Consider the following 18,304-nt stretch of genomic DNA (forward strand, 5'->3'; position numbering starts at 1 on the left):
CGTATAGCGCATTATTCAATTACGTTTTCCTCAATACTAATTCACCAAGAATGTGCTTTCCTAATTTCCCTCCAGGTAGTTTTTTTCCGTGTTGCTAGGAATCGCATACATGGCTAGAGAAGCAGATTCGTTTTCACTGTTTAGGCTACATTAACCAAAGGACTGTACTTTAATGGATGTGTGTTGTTAAATAGAAAAGCAGTAGAAGGTCAGAGTAAAGTCTATGTTCCTATCAGCGTGTGGGTTTTTACGTGCTTCAGTGTAGTGTGTTTGTACCGCTGGAACAACCCTATGAAAGGATTCCCAGTCTCACAGAGGCAACGGCAGCGAAGCTATGCACCCAAACAATACACGCGGGGCTGTTTACAGGCAGAAGGGCTCTCTATATAAACTCAATGCCTCAGAGACCGAGAGAAAGAGAGTGGGAGAGAGAAAGAAAGAGAGGGAGAAAGTGAGTCCTCACTGACAGGGATGCATTCCTCCCTCCCTCTTTATCTGGGGACACTATCTCATTTGAGTCATTGTGCTGACCTAGATTTGAACCAGATAAGGACAAAAAACAAAACAAACAGTTCACAGCCCTTCCAGTTTCAGGATCCAAAAAGATGATCACAAACCCTTCCACCCTTCTCTCCACTCTCCACCCCCCCCCCCCCCCCAGCAAAGCGACATGAACAGCTTCCTGTGGACGGTGACGCGAACTCCCCCCTGCCCCCCCTCCTACCTGTTCGGCACCATCCACGTGCCCTACACCAGCGTGTGGGACTTCGTCCCCGCCGTCTCCCGGCGAGCCTTCCAGGCCAGCGCCAACGTCTTCTTCGAGCTCGACCTGATGGACCCCCTAACCATCTCCAAGCTGACCACCTGCCAGCTCCTCCCCCACGGCGAAAACCTCCAGACCCTGCTGCCCGGCGACCTCTACCGCCGCCTCAAACGCCACCTGGACTACGTCAAGCGCATGATACCTCGCTGGATGACGGACGACCAGAGGGGGAGGGGCCTGTACGCCGACTACCTGTTCAACGCCATCGCGGGGAACTGGGAGAGGAAGCGGCCCGTGTGGGTGATGCTGATGGTGAACTCGCTGACGGAGGCCGACGTGAGGTCCAGGGGGACCCCCGTGCTGGACCTGTTCCTGGCCCAGGAGGCCGAGAGGCTGGGGAAGAGGACGGGGGCGGTGGAGAGGGTGGAGGAGCAGTGTCACCCGCTGAACGGCCTCAACTTCTCCCAGGTAGGAGACACCCCCGGGGGCGGGGGGGGGGGGGAAGGGGAAGGAGGGGGGTTGAGGTTTTTTCCGCAGTTTGACCGCGAGAAAAGCAAGGAGGAAACATCTGATGGAAAAGAGGTTTGTGTGGGACGCGGTTTGGGGTTACTAATGCTCCTCAGCGCCCACCGAGACAAACGTGAGAAAGGTCAACGGGAAAAAGTGTCTGAATGAAGGATGCCGGTCTAAAATGAGTTAGTAAAGGGTCAGAGAGGGTTGCTCCGTGTTCATTAGCTCGACCCGCCGTCCGGCTTCCTACTGAGGTACCAGTGAGGGCTCTGTAACTGGAGAGAGAGAGATGGTCTAAGTAACCTAATTACTTAACGACGAATCGTGGGGAGTATCCGTTATTTATTTCTCCTTGGACAGCGAGAGGCTGGAGGGAGGGAGATATAGTAGGAGTCTATATAAAGGATGGTCCGGGAAAGGCTGGGGGGGAGGTCAGATTCAGGATTATTTTTCCAAGCTCTGGGAGGTCTCAAGCATGTCTTTGATGAGTGACGATCTCCTCAAGTGCGTGATCATACACAGGCTCTGCTACGCACACACACACACACACACACACACACACACACACTGCAACAGGATACATGTAGCAGAGCCTTCATGATCATATACATACTTGACACACACACACACACCACACACACGCATGTGCACAGACACTCACATACACACACACGCATGCACACACGCATGCACACGCATGCACACGCATGCACACACACACACACTGCAACAGGATATGCGTTGCAGGGCCTCCATCTGACAGGCAGAGAGGCCCCTGCGCTAATCTGAGAGGAACCGACTCTGTCAAACCTGCACATCTCCTAACCACTCTGTCAAACCTGCACACTTCTTAACGACTCTGTCAAACCTGCACATCTCCTAACCACTCTGTCAAACCTGCACACCTCCTAACCACTCTGTCAAACCTGCACACATCCTTTGACTCTGTCAAACCTGCACACCTCCTAACGACTCTGTCAAACCTGCACACCTCCTAACCACTCTGTCAAACCTGCACATCTCCTAACCACTCTGTCAAACCTGCACACATCCTTTGACTCTGTCAAACCTGTACACATCCTTACGACTCTGTCAAACCTGCACACCTCCTAACCACTCTGTCAAACCTGCACACCTCCTAACCACTCTGTCAAACCTGCACACCTCCTAACCACTCTGTCAAACCTGCACACCTCCTAACCACTCTGTCAAACCTGCACACCTCCTAACCACTCTGTCAAACCTGCATATGCCTAAAACCCCACCTGTCCTGCAACAGTGGCAGACAGACCTCCAGAACACCTGCACACAATCACATCTGAAGTCTACTGATTACAAAGTCCAATCATGGAGATGGATGTTGCGTCGTGCTGGAGCACTTAACTCCTGATACAGAGGAGGTCCCCTACCTCCCTAGTCCCCCCACCACTACCCCCGCCTACCCCCCACCCCTACCCCCCACCCCTACCCCCCCCCCCCCCTCCCCGCGTTCATCCCTTTAGATCCAAAAGTCTGCTTAATGAATGCGTTGCATTAAAAAGTACTTTCGCTGCAACGGCTGACTACAGCCACGTCTGTGTCCAAACAGCACTTGCTTTCCTTTATGTTCTGCGAGGTCATTCATAAACTGGACGATTAAGTTCTACTGAAGTTCTGTCTGACTTCTAGCCAATTTTGTCAGGCTTTGCCGTCCCCCTTTTGGTAGAAAATTGTAGCAAAGGAATTCGAACCTGAAATAAAACTGACATGGAAATGATTAAGCTAAATTATTATAATTTGAGAGGTACAATTTGAACACTATGGTTGATTGGATCTCTCTATGGTTGATTGGAACAGATGAGGTCAGGGTAACTGCCCAAGAGAAAGAGAGGGTTTGAGAGCGAGACCATTGACAGAGACAGAGAGACAATTGTGTATGACCGACTGATTTTGTATTAGAGATAGTGTGTGTATGTGTGTCTTGTGTGAGATTCAATGAAATATACTGTGGAAGGCGGTGAGTCACAAAGAGAGAGTGGTAGAGAAAAAAAGAGGGAGGGGAGAGAGGGAGGGAAGGGAGAAAGGGAAAGGAGAGAGAGAAGGAGAGAGAGAAGGAGAGAGAGAGAGAGAGGAAGAGGAGGGAAGGATGGAGACTGATGTGCATCATATCAGCGCTAACCCCTAATCTGAAACATGAGGACTCCTTCTCTGGGAGATCTGACATGGGCCTCCCTCCAAGCCCTGCCGGCACAAGATATTAGTTGTTCCCAATAAAAGTAGTTGCTTACAATATCCTGTAACTCGCCTTCTTTGGGCCGCCAAGAGGCTCTCCAAAACATGGATGTTGAGGATTCATCATGCACCATGAGGTTTTGTTCGTGGACACCTGGCCCCAGTGCTGCTGGGGAACTGGAACTGCTGGGAACCGCTCCACGGATATCCGGGGCCGGCCGGTTGGCTACGGCCCCCGTGTGTGGGAGGGGGGGCTTGAGGGTGAGGGCCTTGTGACCTCACAGGAAGTGCTCTATCTCTGGATAAAGGGGCGGGTGCAGCTGATGGACAGCCCCTTCTGGCTGAGGAGGTGGAGCTGTGTTTGGAAGAGGTGAAGTGGGTCACAGGTGAGACTGCAGGGCCTGAGAGACTGGCTGTCCGGCTGTTTAGCTGGCTGGCTGTCTGACTGTCTGTTTAGCAGGCAGGCTGTCTGTCTGACTGTCTGTTTAGCTGGCTGGTTGTCTGTCCGACTGGCTGTTTAGCTGGCTGGCCGTCTGTCTGACTGGCTGTTTAGCTGGCTGCCTGTCTGTCCAACTGGCTGTTTAGCTGGCTGGCTGTCTGTCTGACTGTCTGTTTAGCTGGCTGGCTGTCCGACTGGCTGTTTAGCTGGCTGGCTGTTCGACTGGCTGTTTAGCTGTCTGGCTGTCTGACTGTCTGTTTCGCTGGCTGGCTGGCTCGTTGGCTGGCTAGTTAGGCATCTGGCTGGTTGATTAGCTGTCTGGCTGTCTGACTGTCTGTTTCGCTGGCTGGCTGGCTCGTTGGCTGGCTAGTTAGGCATCTGGCTGGTTGATGAGCTGTCTGGCTGTCTGACTGTCTGTTTCGCTGGCTGGCTGGCTCGTTGGCTGGCTAGTTAGGCATCTGGCTGGTTGATTAGCTGTCTGGCTGTCTGACTGTCTGTTTCGCTGGCTGGCTGGCTCGTTGGCTGGCTAGTTAGGCATCTGGCTGGTTGATGAGCTGTCTGGCTGTCTGACTGTCTGTTTCGCTGGCTGGCTGGCTCGTTGGCTGGCTAGTTAGGCATCTGGCTGGTTGATTAGCTGTCTGGCTGTCTGACTGTCTGTTTCGCTGGCTGGCTGGCTCGTTGGCTGGCTAGTTAGGCATCTGGCTGGTTGATTAGCTGTCTGGCTGTCTGATTGTTTGGCTGCTTGGCTTGGGGCCCTACAGATGGAGCCTTGGCTGATCTGATGGGGAGTTGGATTCCTCTTTGCAACACATCGCACATGCAGGCAGGCAAGCAGGCAGGGGGGTGCATGTTTCATCTCCAGCTCTGTGGAGGACGATGCAGGCAGACAGCTGGGCGGGCCGGCCAGGGTCGAGCTCTCTCCGACGGCACGCTATGTGCTGCGAGGGGGGGAGACCTGGAGGAAGCCAGGCAGTCTGGAGCACCGGTGGGTGTTTACCAGCTGTCTGCCCCGCTGGTCCACATCAGCCACCTCCTCTTGTCTCCCTCTCCATCTACCACTCCATCCCCTCCCTCCCTCCCTCTCCCCTCCTCCCTCTCTCCCCTCTCCTTTCTCCCTCCCTCTCCCTCCTCCCTGTCCCCCCCCTTTCCCTCTCCCTCTGACATCAAGGCTGTGGCGCCCCTCTCCTGGCTGGGGTCAAAGGTGGCGGTGGGGCAATGGGCTGTGAGGAGGCTGGGAGAGAGGGGGAGGGGGGGGGAGGGTCAGAGTCTTCCCCCAGCAGGGAGCCTGGAGCCTGGTCCGGACCAGGTTACCGCTGGGCTATTTTCACCGTGACCTGACGAGAGGGAGGGGCCCAGCTGACTGGCTCCTCCAAGATCGGCCCCGACCTCCCCAGCATTGTCACCTCAGGCCCCTCAGATCCTGTTTCTCCTCAGCGTCCTGGCTGGGGCTGGAGAAACAGCCACACGCGTCTATTTCCATCGGGCCTTCCCCCTCCCTGCTCCAGTGAAGACGTTAGGGCTGAGGCTGTCTACTGTGCTGACACGGCACACGCGAGACACGGTCCCACTGGGGTTTGGACGGGGTGGGGGTGGGGGGTGGGGGGTAGGGAGGGGTACCCCCCCCCTGTATACACACACACACAGACGTGAGTCGCTGTGAGGGAACACAGTCAGAGTCTATCTCGTAATCTATCCCCAAGACGGCAGAGACATTTATCTCGTCTCAGGATGGGATGGTCAAAACATGCACGTCCCATGAGCCATGTCGAATCATGACAGAACACTTCACATTGTGTTCGTTGGATGGATTCTGTGTAAATAATACATATTTAAAGGGGAGGAATTAAAGAACATGGGACCTTATCCGTAGTCAAATATTTACATTCCATGGCAGATGTGGAAGAATGGGTCTGGAACGCTACGCTGGTTACAAGGGATGGTGGGATGGAAAAAAACCCTGGAAAATACCCTTGATCTGTTCTACTGTACTTTACTGTACTCTGTGCTCTACTCTACTGTGCTTTACTCTACTGTGCTCTGCTCTACTGTGCTCTACTTTACTGTGCTCTACTTTACTATACTTTACTGTGATCTACTGTGATTTACTGTGCTCTACTCTACTGGGCTGTACTCTGCTCTGCTGTACTCAGTACTGAGCCAAACAAACCAACACTCAAACCCAGGAGTATCATGAGGACCTGGGGGGGGTGCTTGGAAGTGTCGCAGCGCCCCCCATAATGTTTGAGGTTCAGACCAGAGGTTCTCCTGTGTCCTGTAATCACCTGGAGGAAGCTTTAAAACCCCAGAGCGGCAGCACATATCACAGGGTCTGTGCTGGCCGGGGCTACGGCCAGACGGCAGGCCAACCCCGGCACTAATCACCTAATTGCCCTCCCTTAATGACTAAATTGCCCCCTGCCATCCAGAAGCACTTAGACAATTATCCACGGCCCAGAGGAGAGACTGATGGTCGAGAGAGGCAGGCGCGAGGTGGAGAGAGGGAGGGAGGGAGAGAGAGAGGAGAGAGAGAGGAGAGAGAGAAAGGTGGAGAGAGAGACATTTGGGACAGAAATAACTGACTCTACTGTCCTGCCTCCAACAGGCATAGCTATCTAGTCGCTAACTATAGCACAGGGTATGTGTCCCTGCCACTGTCAAGAGGTCACGGGAGCATCTCCACCAATGACTGGAGGCAGAGCAGGAGCCGTGTTTGCCTGCGGGGCGGTACAAAAGGCTCGTCCCCACCCACGTTCAAACCCAGCCCACGCCCCGCGCGCAGCACAGCCAGATATTCATCGGAAGCCGAACGAGACATCGTTTCCTCTCCCTCCGGACCTCCGTCAGGGGACGTGGGCGTGGCCTGAGCCGTGGGCGTGGCCTGAGCCGCGAGACCCCTCCCCCCTCTCACCCTCCTGAGTACCTGAGCAGCCCTTCCCGTTCTGACGACTTTGCCACATTGTCACGGCGCGCCGTCCGTGTGGGGAGAGGGGACCTGCAGAGTGCTATCCCATACCGAGGCGTTCCCACTGCCAGAACGCTCTCTTTTTTCCCCCCATCCCACATTCCTCCGCTGCGGACAGAACACTCAGCCCTAACCTTTACTGGAATGGTCTGGGGTCACGCTCTCCTGCTGCAAGGCTGCTAGCTGCTAACCTCCCAAACGTAATAGTAGTGGGTAGGGTTGGTTAGGGCTGGGGTAGGGACAGGGCTAAGGGCTGGATGTTTTCAAGGTGTTCACCTCAGGATATTTACCAGGGGAAGAAAGCCGAGATGACAGGTATAGGACTGCAGTGAGGCTCAGAGAAAGCTTTGAGAGTTCGACTGCAGTCATCTGTCAGCAGAACCAAACCACCGCCCGCCCACCAAAGCTCTCACTTTGGAGTCTGGTCTGTGTGGGTCTGGGTGTTCTGGGCTTTTCCACCCTTCGGTTTCTTCCTGGGATGTTATCGCTGGCTGAATGAGGTGAGTTCAGATCTGTCTGGGCTGCCCCTGACATCACCCTCACACATTAGCACAACTTGATCACTCACAGATCATGCAGCAGGCTGCACACACGCAGACAGGGGTGCTGAGTGTGTGTGTGTGTGTACTGTGTGTTTGTGTGTGTACTGTATGTGTGTGTTTGTGTGTGTGCGTGTGGTTGGTTTTTGTATGCTTGCCTGCCTGCGTGTGTGTATCGGTGTGTGTGTTGGTATGTGTATACATGCCTGTGTGTGTGTGTGTGTGTGTGTGTCAGTCTCCTAACAAAGTCCGTCAGAGCTTATGGCAGCATTAGTGGAGACCTCTTATTGAACCCAGTTTTAATGTGACCCATGCGTCTCCTGTGCCCCCTTCTCAGTTATACACAGCCCAGCGGAGTCCGTCAGCCCTGCTCCCCCCTTCCTCCACCTCCCCCAGCCTCCCTTACCCTCCACCTCCTCCCCCCAACCCCCCTCCACCTCCCCCAGCCTCCCTTACCCTCCACCTCCTCCCCCCAACCCCCCTCCACCTCCCCCAGCCTCCCTTACCCTCCACCTCCTCCCCCCAACTCCCCTCCACCTCCCCAGCCTCACTTACCCTCCACCTCCTCCCCCCAACCCCCCTCCACCTCCCCCCAGCCTCCCTTACCCTCCACCTCCTCCCCCCAACTCCCCTCCATCTCCCCCAAACCCAGCCATCCCACAGCCGGACACGATCCATGTCTATGTTTCAGTCTGTGTGTGGATCTTCTGACAGTGATGGACTCTGAGTGATCAGGGGGGGGGGGGGTTGCTCTACGTTCCCTCTGGCCGTCCCCTGACCCGGGCACCAGACTGACCCGGGCACCAGACTGACCCGGGCACCAGACTGACCCGGGCACCAGACTGACCCGGGCACCAGACTGACCCGGGCACCAGACTGACCCGGGCACCAGACTGACCCGGGCACCAGACTGATGTGGAAACAGCCGCTAGGGGCTTTAGGGAAGCAGCTCCTCTCGTAAACTCTTCCTGGGACGCAAAATAAATCCCGCTGGCACCTGTCCAGAAGACCAGGGAGGGCTGCCTGCTGTCTCTCTACTGTCCCCCATCTGGAAGGGAGGGAGGGAGGGAGGGCTGGAGACTGGAGGGCCGGAGACTGGCTCCACTGACACTAACAAGGCCTGAAACGCAGATGCTCTGGTACGGCCCGGGCGGCTCCATGGGGAGAGACCACAGCGGAGAGGAGTCGGCGAAAGCAAACGTGGCGCTCCGTCATGCTCACTGCCTCCCAGTTCAAAGCAGCGGCTCTCAGGGGGGGGGGGGGGGGTGGGGGGGTGGGGTGGGGGGGGCGTTTGCATTCCCCAGGCCCGGAGCATCACCCGAGGAGCACTCAGACCCCCCACCCCTCCTCCTGTCCTCTTCCTCCACCAAACGTTTTACAGGAACGCTCTCACACTCTGGGTCGCGTCTGGGCTCTGTCAGAGAGGAGAGCCAGGTTTGTCTCGCCGGCGTGATCGGCAACGCAGCAGCCTGTCTCTCTCACTCTCTCTCTCTCTCTTTTTTGTCCTTTAGTTTGTGTGTGTGCAGGTGCACGGCACAAATCTGTGCATTTCTGTGTATGTGTGTCAATGTGTATGTATGTGTGTGTGCGTGTGTTTGTGTATTCGTCCACATTGGAAATACCAAGCTGGGTCAGTTGGGTGGATAATCCCAGCTGAACGAAGGGGCAACGTTGTGAAACTGGATCCCCAAACAGCAGCTCAGCTCCCCAGTAGGGAGGCTGGGCTAATGCCGCGGCCGTGAAAGTGTTTTAGCTTCGGTTAAAACCCCCTCCGTTAATCTCCCGGCGATAAACACTTCTTAAGGCCGTGTAGCCTCTGTCGCTGGTGGATTCCAGGAATGGGCTGCATACAGGCCCCTGGTTCACCTTACACGGGACCCTCCCTCAGAGAGCGACTGACGGGGGGGGGGGGGGGGGCTGGTTACCCTTTAAACGACCCCCGTTCCTCACGGGACAAGCCCCTCTCTCCCGCCCTCTGCTGTTGTATATGACAACACCAGAGGGGCCAATCAGACAGCTGATTGGCCGTCTGCCTGGTTGGTTGGCAGGCTGATTGGCCGTCTGCCTGGCTGGTTGGCAGGCTGATTGGCTGGTTAACTGGTTAACAGGCCAATCTGCCTGGTTGGTTGTCAGGCTGATTGGCTGGTTTAGCTTGTTAACTGGCCAATCTGCCTGGTTGGTTGGCAGGCTGATTGGCTGGTTATCTGGTTATCTGGCCGGTTGATTGGCTGGCTGGCAGGCAGGTGTGATGTGTTCAGGTCAATCGTAGAGAGAGACCAGGGAATGTTGTGAGCCCGTCGGGCGTCAGACTCCCAGGCCTCAGCACCAGAGGAGGAGGAGAGGGGAGATAGAAGGGGGGAGAGTAAACAGAGAGAGAGCAAGAGTAGAGAGAGAGGAAGGGCGAGAGAGAGAGAGGACAGAGAGAAAGGGCAAGAGAGAGGAGAGAGAGAGCGAGCGAGCGAGAGAGAAAGGGCGAGAGAGACAGAAAACCCCCAGAAAAGGCCAGAGAGAGAGAGAGAGAGGGGGGCGAGAGAGCAGGAAGGAAGCCGTGCCACTCATTGCCGGAGGGCTGGAAAAGACCGGAGAAGAACGTGAAGCAGCTCCAGCTAGGGATGGAAAAACCCAGGAAGGGAGAGAGGAAGACCTTCACTTTCTCCACTCTGCACGATTGTCCTTTTTTTGGTGTGTTTTTCCCAATTTTTCCGCGCTGCAAACATCCTCCCCCTCCCCCTCCCCCTCTCCCTCTCCCTCTCCCTCTCCCTCTCCCTCTCCCTCTCTCCCTGCCCCCCCCCCGCCCCCTCAGATCACCTGTGATGATTCTGTGCAGGTTACTCCTGCTTCTCTACCTCTCCCCCCCCTCGCGCTGGAACAGTTTAAATATAATATCAAACATCTGGCAGTGTTTATAGACGGCAAATGAGTTGAGAAATGACGTTTGCCCACAGACGGCAGACCTCGTCCACGCTGATCGACTGGGAGAGAGAAGGAGGGGACAGGACCGGAGACAAATGGTCTTTAAACCACTTGAACTCAGTGGCGTCCCAATCTCACCCCTCTCCCCCCCTCCCCTCCTCTCCTCTGGGCGGCAGCATGTGGTGATCTCCTCAGAGCGGTGTGGTAGATTAGCGGAGGACCACGGCAGGGCGCTGGCCAGGCGGACACTTTCACTGTGGGGAGCACAAGAGTGGGACTGTGTGGGGAAAGCGTTTGACGGGGAAATACCAACATTAATGGTGATCAGGTGGGGTAATTGACTCGCCCACGAATGAGCACACACTCCAAACGCACACAGCACTGTATAGGGTCGGCTTGTTAAGCCTGCCCTACAGTCAAGAGAGGGGTTTTAGGAAGGCATGCTCGACCCAAACGAACGTTGCTCAGACAGAGCTAGGAGACAGAGATGGAGGGGAAGAGAGATGGAAAGACAGAGGGAGGTAGAGAGAGAGAAATGGGGAAAGAGAGAGAGAGATAGGGAAAGTGATAGGAAAAGAGGGAGGGAGAGGGATATAGGGAAAGTGAGATGGAGAGAGAGAGAGAGAGAGATAGAGAGAGAGAGAGAGAGAAGAGAGAGAGAGAGAGAGAGAGAGAGAGAGAGAGAGAGAGAGAGAGAGAGAGAGAGAGAGGGGAAGGACAGAGAGTTAAGTATGGGTACATGGAAGGCCCATTCAGATACGTGAGTTTAGCTTGGCTCTAAAAACTCAGTGTGTAAGCAGACAGGGTAATTGGTTTCTGATGCCCCTGTCAACTCTGTGCCAGACCACCTGCCTGGGAGGAGGTGGGGGGTGAGGGATGTGTGTGTGTGTGTGTGTGTGAGGGGTGTGTGTGTGTGTAACATCATCTCTCCATATCCCACCCAAGGTGAATGCCCAGCTCAGCTCACCCTGACTCCCCCAGTACCTCCCCCTCCATCCCCCCCGTCCCCCCTCCCAACCCCTCACAGCCCCGGGCTGCGCATGGCGCCCGTCCCCCCGATTGGCTGCCTCTTTATTGTGACGGTCAGCCAGCCAATGGGGGGTGTCCCCTGAGACCCGTCCTCAAGGACGTCGGCCAACGGATGTGGCCGCTGGCTCTGATGTCACGAAGCAACTTTTACAGATCTCTTCATGCGAAAAATATGGAGCCGTGCACGGCATCCAACGCCAGCAACTTATACGGACTTCAAGCCCCGTTATTTAACGGTGCGGCGCTAAAAAATCTCCCCCCTCCCCCCCTGTCCGTTTTGATGTCCGTGCAGACGGTCAACTCTCCCAGGTGCCGCCCTGACAGGACGTCGATGGGAGCCCTGGAGACATCGCCGCGCCGACGCGTGCGTGCCATTGTCATCGGCCGGGCGCTCTGCCTCACAGCAAGAGCTCCCAGACGGACTTGGAATGGAAACACAAGTCGATTTTACTGGCTTGCCAAAAGGAGAGGGGGAAATGGAGAGAGAGAGAGGGAGAGAGAGTGAGAGAGGGGGGGGGGTTGAGAGAGCGAGCTGAGAGAGCGAGCCAGAGGGTTAGTAAGAGTAAAAGAGAGAGGCAGAGAGGGGCTATGGGCGAGAGAAAGGGATAGAGAGAGAAGGAGAGAGAGTGGAGAGGAGGACAGAGGAGAGGAGGAGAGAGAGAAAGTCAACCAGAGCCCCCTCCCGATGTCCGTGCTCAGCTCTGCCGGTGGCCAACCCAAGCACTTGAGTGTGGGTGTGAATAGCTTTTTAATGCCTGCTAACAGCCTGGCTGTTTGGCGGGATGGAGATAGGATGAGGGTGACGACAGCGACCAGCCAACAGCTTCAAGCTGACCCTGAGAGGGGCGTGGCCCACCTGCAGCTTTCTCCTGTCACACACACACTGTACACACACACACACTGTACACACACTGTACACACACATACACACACAAACTGTACACACACACACACATCATACACACACTGTTCACACAAAACACACTGTACACACATCATACACACACTGTTCACACAAAACCCACTGTTCACCGCCCTATACACACAGGCACAACATACGAACACACACACTTTTACGTCACTGTTGTTTGACTCTGCGCCCCTCTGATTTACCTCTGCCCTGCTTTTGTGCTCCTGTCTCCGGCTCTGTTCACAAGCCCACACTTCACACCCAGTCAACAGAGATGTTCCTCTGCCTGTGTCCACGCAGGATCTTCAGCAGATGTGAGCTTCAGCAGTCAGAGTGACAACACAGCTCTCCTCTATTTGACCAGCGACCCAGAGACTCCCAGCTCTCTCATAACCAGCCTGAGAGACAGGTGGGAAAGGGCTTCTCTGTGTGTGTGTGTGTGTGTGTGTACAGAACACACACACTGTAAACCCAGAGCGTTCGTGAGACTTGGCAGTGTTTAAGTGTTTGCGTGACCTGTCAGTAGGACAGTAGTTGTCGTTCCGTTTGTTGCCGGGAGGAGAGAGTCCCATAGTTACAGAGGGTTACAATAAAAGCAGTGAGTCTACTTTGCCCTGTGGAGAGGAGCCACGTCCGCTCTCAGCCCCGACAAAGGAGGCTGTCAGAGCAGGCAGAGCACTGCTGTCATGTCCCCCTGCACAACCACACACTGCTCTAACACACGGCTCCAGCCCCAGAGAACAGCCAGGGAGAGGGGAGAGGTGTGGGGTGAGTGGTGGGGGAGGAGAGGAGGTGAGGGGTGGGGTGGGGGAGGAGGTGAGGGGTGGGGGAGGAGAGGAGTGGGTGAGAACAGAGAGAGCTCTTTCAGTGGTTTTAGCGTGGAGGAGGCAGAGGAGGAGGGATCCATCGTTGCACTTCACTGCCTGCCTGCCTGCCCGCCCTCCCTCCCTCCCTCCCTCCCTCCCTCCCTCCCTCCCTCCCTCCCTCCCTCCCTCCCTCCCTCCCTCCCTCCCTCCCTCCCTCCCTCCCTCCCTCCCTCCCTCCCTCCCTCCCTCCCTCCCTCCCTCCCTCCCTCCCATTAATTGAACCATCCAGACATAGAGCTGGCGTTCCGTCTTCAAAATCACTGGCTGTTAGATGCTCTTCTGGGTACAAACCCTCTGACGTGGAATCAGTTGTAACCAGGAGTCGTCTCAGGTTCGGATGGAGGCCTGGTAACGAGCGCTCGTCCTGGGTCAGGGTTTGGGTGTGCTGGCCACCCAGAGACTGCTGACGGCTGTCTTATAAAAGGCAACCTGACTCTGTCTCTGGTCTCCATTCTGCCTCTTGGAGAAACACAAATAAATTCCTTTTAATCAGCCATGGGTGAGTTTGGGCCTCATTTGGAAACTTAGCGTAACATTTTTCAAAAGGTCAAATGTGCTTTTCTAAGTGTGATTTATTTTCCGGCTTGCCTTTGATATACTCCAGGGTTTAGTTGGAGCCACTCTGTTAAATGTTGCATTTTCAGAGTATATGTATATAATACATTTACAGTATTACGAGTTCAAGGGAAATGTATAGCTTTGTGAATACACAGAAGCTGCTTCAAAGCTGATTTGAGGTCGAGTCTCAACCATTCTATCGATCCCAATCAACCTCAGGGCAGTGACATGTTAAAGAGGAACGTTAAAGAGGTCATGTCTGTCTCTCCAGCCCTCCCTCCCTCCCTCCTCTGGCCTCTCTCTCTCTCTCTCTTTGGAAGTGCTGAGGGGAAAAGGTTCGACGCTCGACTCCTCTGAAAGAGGATCCAAACCGCGTGCTAACTAGAATGCCAAGGCTAACAGGGAATGACAGCTACTCTGAGTAAGGGGTGTGGTGTGTGTGGTGTGTGAGTGTGTGTGAGTGTACAGGGAGTGTGTGGAGAGAGGGGGGAGGGGGACCAAGGAGTGGATTGGGGCTCAAGGGGGTAGGAGGTCAGTCGTGCCAGATATCTGTGTGCATTTATTTTGGGAAGGCAAACATCTCCACTTCAGTTTAACAACTCACTCTTATTTTGTCACACACACCCTCGAGCCCACACACACACACATACGCACAGTCAGTCAGGGATGATATGCAGCAATTGAATCGGTTAAAGGTTCAACCACGAGTCCAGCCTATCAGAGCACAGCTTCACTATCAGAGCACAGCCTCACTATCAGAGCACAGCCTCACTATCAGAGCACAGCCTCACTATCAGAGCACAGCCTCACTATCAGAGCACAGCCTCACTATCAGAGCACAGCCTCACTATCAGAGCACAGCCTCACTACAGCCTCACTATCAGAGACGATGAAAAGCAGATGGGTAAGAGTGGAGAGAGAGAGAGAGAGAGATAGAGAGAGAGAGACAGAGGGACAGACAGAGAGAGAGAGGCAGAGAGAGAGAGGCAGAGAGAGAAAGAGAAAGAGAAAGAGAGAGAGGCAGAGAGAGAGAGAGAAAGAGAAAGAAAGAGAGAGAGAGAGAGAGAGAGAGGGAGAGGGAGAGAGACAGAGACAGAGAGACAGAGAGACAGAGAGACAGAGAGAGAGGGAGGGAGAGAGAAAGAGACAGAGAGAGAGGGAGGGAGAGAGATAAAGCTGAGAGGTCAGACAGAGAGCGAGGGAACAGCCAGTCTCAGATGAAAGGAATCCAGGCCAATCCCCCTCAATGATAAACATGTGTCCGTGTCACCCATCCCTCCGGAGTGACACGCCGCTCTCTGGTGCTGGGACGCCACGGCGACGCCGTTCTGGTCCCACCTCCCCCCCACCGCCCTCCCCCCCTCCTCACCCCATCCCTGACACATACCAACACCGCTACACCTCTCCTCCACTCCTGCCTTCTCTCTCCCCTCCTACCCCGTCTCCCTCTTCTCCTCAAGTCTTGTACTTATGTCTCTCTTCTCTCTGTCCTTCACTGTTGACCGTTGTCATGGACACCCCAGGATCTCCCTGGGTGACGGTGAACGCGGCTGCCTGGTCGCAGGGGCACCGGGCTCAGTAAAGTAGACGGTGGGGGGTCTGCAGGGGCGCTCCGCGGCCGTCTGTTGACTCACGGTCATTCCTGGCCTGTATCCATGGTTACATCTTGACCCGAGATGAACCAGGACAAGGGAAGAAAGAGGGGGTATAGGGGGAGAGAGGGGGAGGAGGGGGAGAGAGAGTGGGGTATAGGGTGAGAGAGGGGGAGGAAGAAGAGAGAGAGGGTGGTATACGGTGAGAGAGGGGGAGGAGGGGAGAGAGAGGGGGTATAGGGGGAGAGAGGGGGAGGAGGGGGAAAGAGAGGGGGGTATAGGGGGTATAGGGGGAGAGAGGGGGTATAGGGGGAGGAGGGGGAGAGAGAGTGGGGTATAGGGTGAGAGAGGGGGAGGAAGAAGAGAGAGAGGGTGGTATAGGGTGAGAGAAGGGGAGGAGGGGGAGAGAGAGGGGGGTATAGGGTGAGAGAGGGGGAGGAAGAGGAGAGAGAGGGGGGTATAGGGTGAGAGAGGGGGAGGAGGGGGAAAGAGAGGTGGGTACAGGGTGAGAGAGGGGGAGGAGGGGGAGAGAGAGGGGGGTATAGGGTGAGAGAGGGGGAAGAAGAAGAGAGAGAGGGTGGTATACGGTGAGAGAGGGGGAGGAGGGGGAGAGAGAGGGGGGTATAGGGGGAGAGAGGGGGAGGAGGGGGAAAGAGAGGGGGGTATAGGGTGAGAGAGGGGGAGGAGGGGGAGGAGGAGAAAAATAAGAGAAAAGAGAGGAGAGAAAGAGGAGAAACAGAGGCCATTGTGTGCTGGGTGAACGCTAGTGCATGTTGATGTTTTCCCGGACCACAGAAATGAGTGTGTGTGTGTTGTGTGTGTGTGTGTGTCTGTGTGTGTTGCTAGTTGGTTGAGGCATGTTAACATGCATGGTTGTGGTGACCAGGAGATTTCTTCACCCCCCCCCTCCCTCCCATGCTTCAAACCCAGCGTAGCAAAACATCCCAGTATTTCCTCCTCTTCATCTGAGCTACAACCAACATGGCCTTTAACAGCTGTGGTCAGTGTGTGTGTGTGTGTGACTATTTCGCAGAAGACCGGCATGGAATCGCGACAACCACGGACAATCATCCACGACCACAATCTCACTGGGTCACTGATACACACACACACACACCCTGACACACACACACACACACCCTGACCCACAAACACACACTCCACACACACACACACACGCGCGCGCAGAACATGCCTCCATTCAACCATGACAGACTTTGACAGTCATTGTTTTTCAGAGACTGAACTTTCACTGAACACTTTACAGACAGCGTATTGCGAGTAATTCTATTTTAAGGTCTGCAGGTATGAAAGCAACAACGACCATATAAAACACTGTGTTAATTAAGATAAGCCTTGGCTCAGCAGGGGGTTTGGTAAGCAAGGTGGTTTGTAAAAAAAAAAAAAAAAAAAAAACTCTTACCCTGACAGGGTCACAGTAGTACACACACACACACTCACAACTCCTCAAACACACTCTCTTTACACACTCACCCTATACACAACCCCCCCACACACACACACAAAATCCCCCCCCCCCCCCTCCACATACACACCCCACTCAACCGTCTGGTCTGTTCCCCAGAACAGAGTTCGAGGGAGGGGGAGTTACAATAACCCTGACATAAACAGCTTTGTACTCTGCAGGAAGCTTTGATGGGTAATCATTTCCACTGTGGTGAGACTTGCCTTATTAAGAGAGCGGTGGAAATAAAAGCCCTTATGTGGAAGAGTGTGTGAGTGTGTGTGTGCGCGCACATACTTGTGTTTGAGTTCCAGATCTTTGTAGAGATACCAGCAGGGCCAGGACAGGGTCAGGGAGTGCAAGGGATTTCCCTTGTGTGTGTGTGTGTGTCTATGTGCACCTCGGTGTTCAGCAGATCTCATCTAGATAGAGGAGGATGAGATTAGAGGAGGAGAAGGTTGAGGGCGGAGGTGTAGTTCATCATTTCCTGTCGCAGTTCTTCACTTCCTGTCGGAGTTCATCACTTCCTGTTTCAGTTCATCCCCTCCCCGGTTCAGAAGCTGACAGGGGCCGGGCCCTGCAGAGAGGTTCTGGGCGTGTTCACCTCTGTGGGTCCTTCAGCCTCCCACGATTAGCAGCCCCACTGGAAGCCACAGGCCTGGTGATTTGTTGGTCGTGTCGACCACAGGCCCCTCAGAGCGAGACCGCCGCGGTCAGCCTCGAACCACGTCTGACCCCGGGCCCTCCAGGCTGCGCCGGCTCACTGTTGACGTTGCTGCTCCGCCACAGGCAGTTCCCAGGCAGCAGACCCCCCCACCTCCCCCCCGCCTTCCAGACTCCCCCGGTCAGTAGCTCAGCTGTGGTCCTGACCACATGTTTTCCCAAACAGACTACCGGCCGCTAAAGCTATCAGTGATCGCCGTTGTAGTCGCAAATGGTGCTTTGTGTGTCCACAGCTAACAGCTTCTCCTGCAAAGCCTCTGGGGGTGGGGGGGGTCCCAAACTGCAGCGTGTCCCAACTGTGGTCGTGTTGTGGGGACTCTTGACAGACTGCGGCAGCGTGACAGTTACACTGTCCTGACGCCGCAGATGGAAGGAGCTGCTTAGAAAAAGCCGAATGTGGTGGAGCTTCATACGACAGAGCATCTCTCCCTCTGCAGCCCCAACACAGACTGTGTCACGGCTCCTGCTTCTGCTGTTGGAAAGGAACAGTTTCACCCGTCAACACCCCTTATCCCTGGAGTACTTTACACACACACACACACACACACACCCACAAACAAACAATCAAACACAACAACACACACACGCTGACACACTGCCCTATTCACACACACACACACACACCACAAAACATGAGGAGGAACACATTGAGCAGTAAATAGTCGGGGGAGTTACATAAACATCCAAAGTCTTGGACAACCCTCAAATCAACACAGCCCAGCGCCTAACTAAAGATTTATAAAATAATTAGAGGCTTATGGCTGTATTAAAAAGCCCTGGGTTTTAAAAGCTGCCAGCTAAGCTTTTAGTCACAGCCGGCTAAG

General features: G+C 54.9%; 1 protein-coding gene and 1 long non-coding RNA gene across 2 annotated transcripts in view; one reads left to right on the top strand and one right to left on the bottom strand.

Moving 5' to 3' along the window:
* Positions 1–18,304, top strand: part of trabd2b (TraB domain containing 2B) — a 49,343-nt gene that overhangs the window by 2,302 nt on the left and 28,737 nt on the right. The window contains exon 2 of the mRNA XM_084692886.1: positions 662–1,231. Coding sequence (XP_084549012.1) covers positions 662–1,231 — 570 coding nt within the window. The remainder of the gene's footprint in view (positions 1–661; positions 1,232–18,304) is intronic.
* LOC146221269 (uncharacterized) overlaps positions 3,092–18,304 on the bottom strand; it is a 67,361-nt gene continuing 52,148 nt past the window's right edge. Inside the window, exon 3 of the long non-coding RNA XR_014750771.1 lies at positions 3,092–3,124. This is a non-coding gene — a long non-coding RNA (uncharacterized LOC146221269). The remainder of the gene's footprint in view (positions 3,125–18,304) is intronic.

Source organism: Hypomesus nipponensis, chromosome 26, assembly GCF_054491055.1.
Source record: "Hypomesus nipponensis isolate SF chromosome 26, ASM5449105v1, whole genome shotgun sequence".
Classification (NCBI taxonomy): Eukaryota; Metazoa; Chordata; class Actinopteri; order Osmeriformes; family Osmeridae; genus Hypomesus; species Hypomesus nipponensis.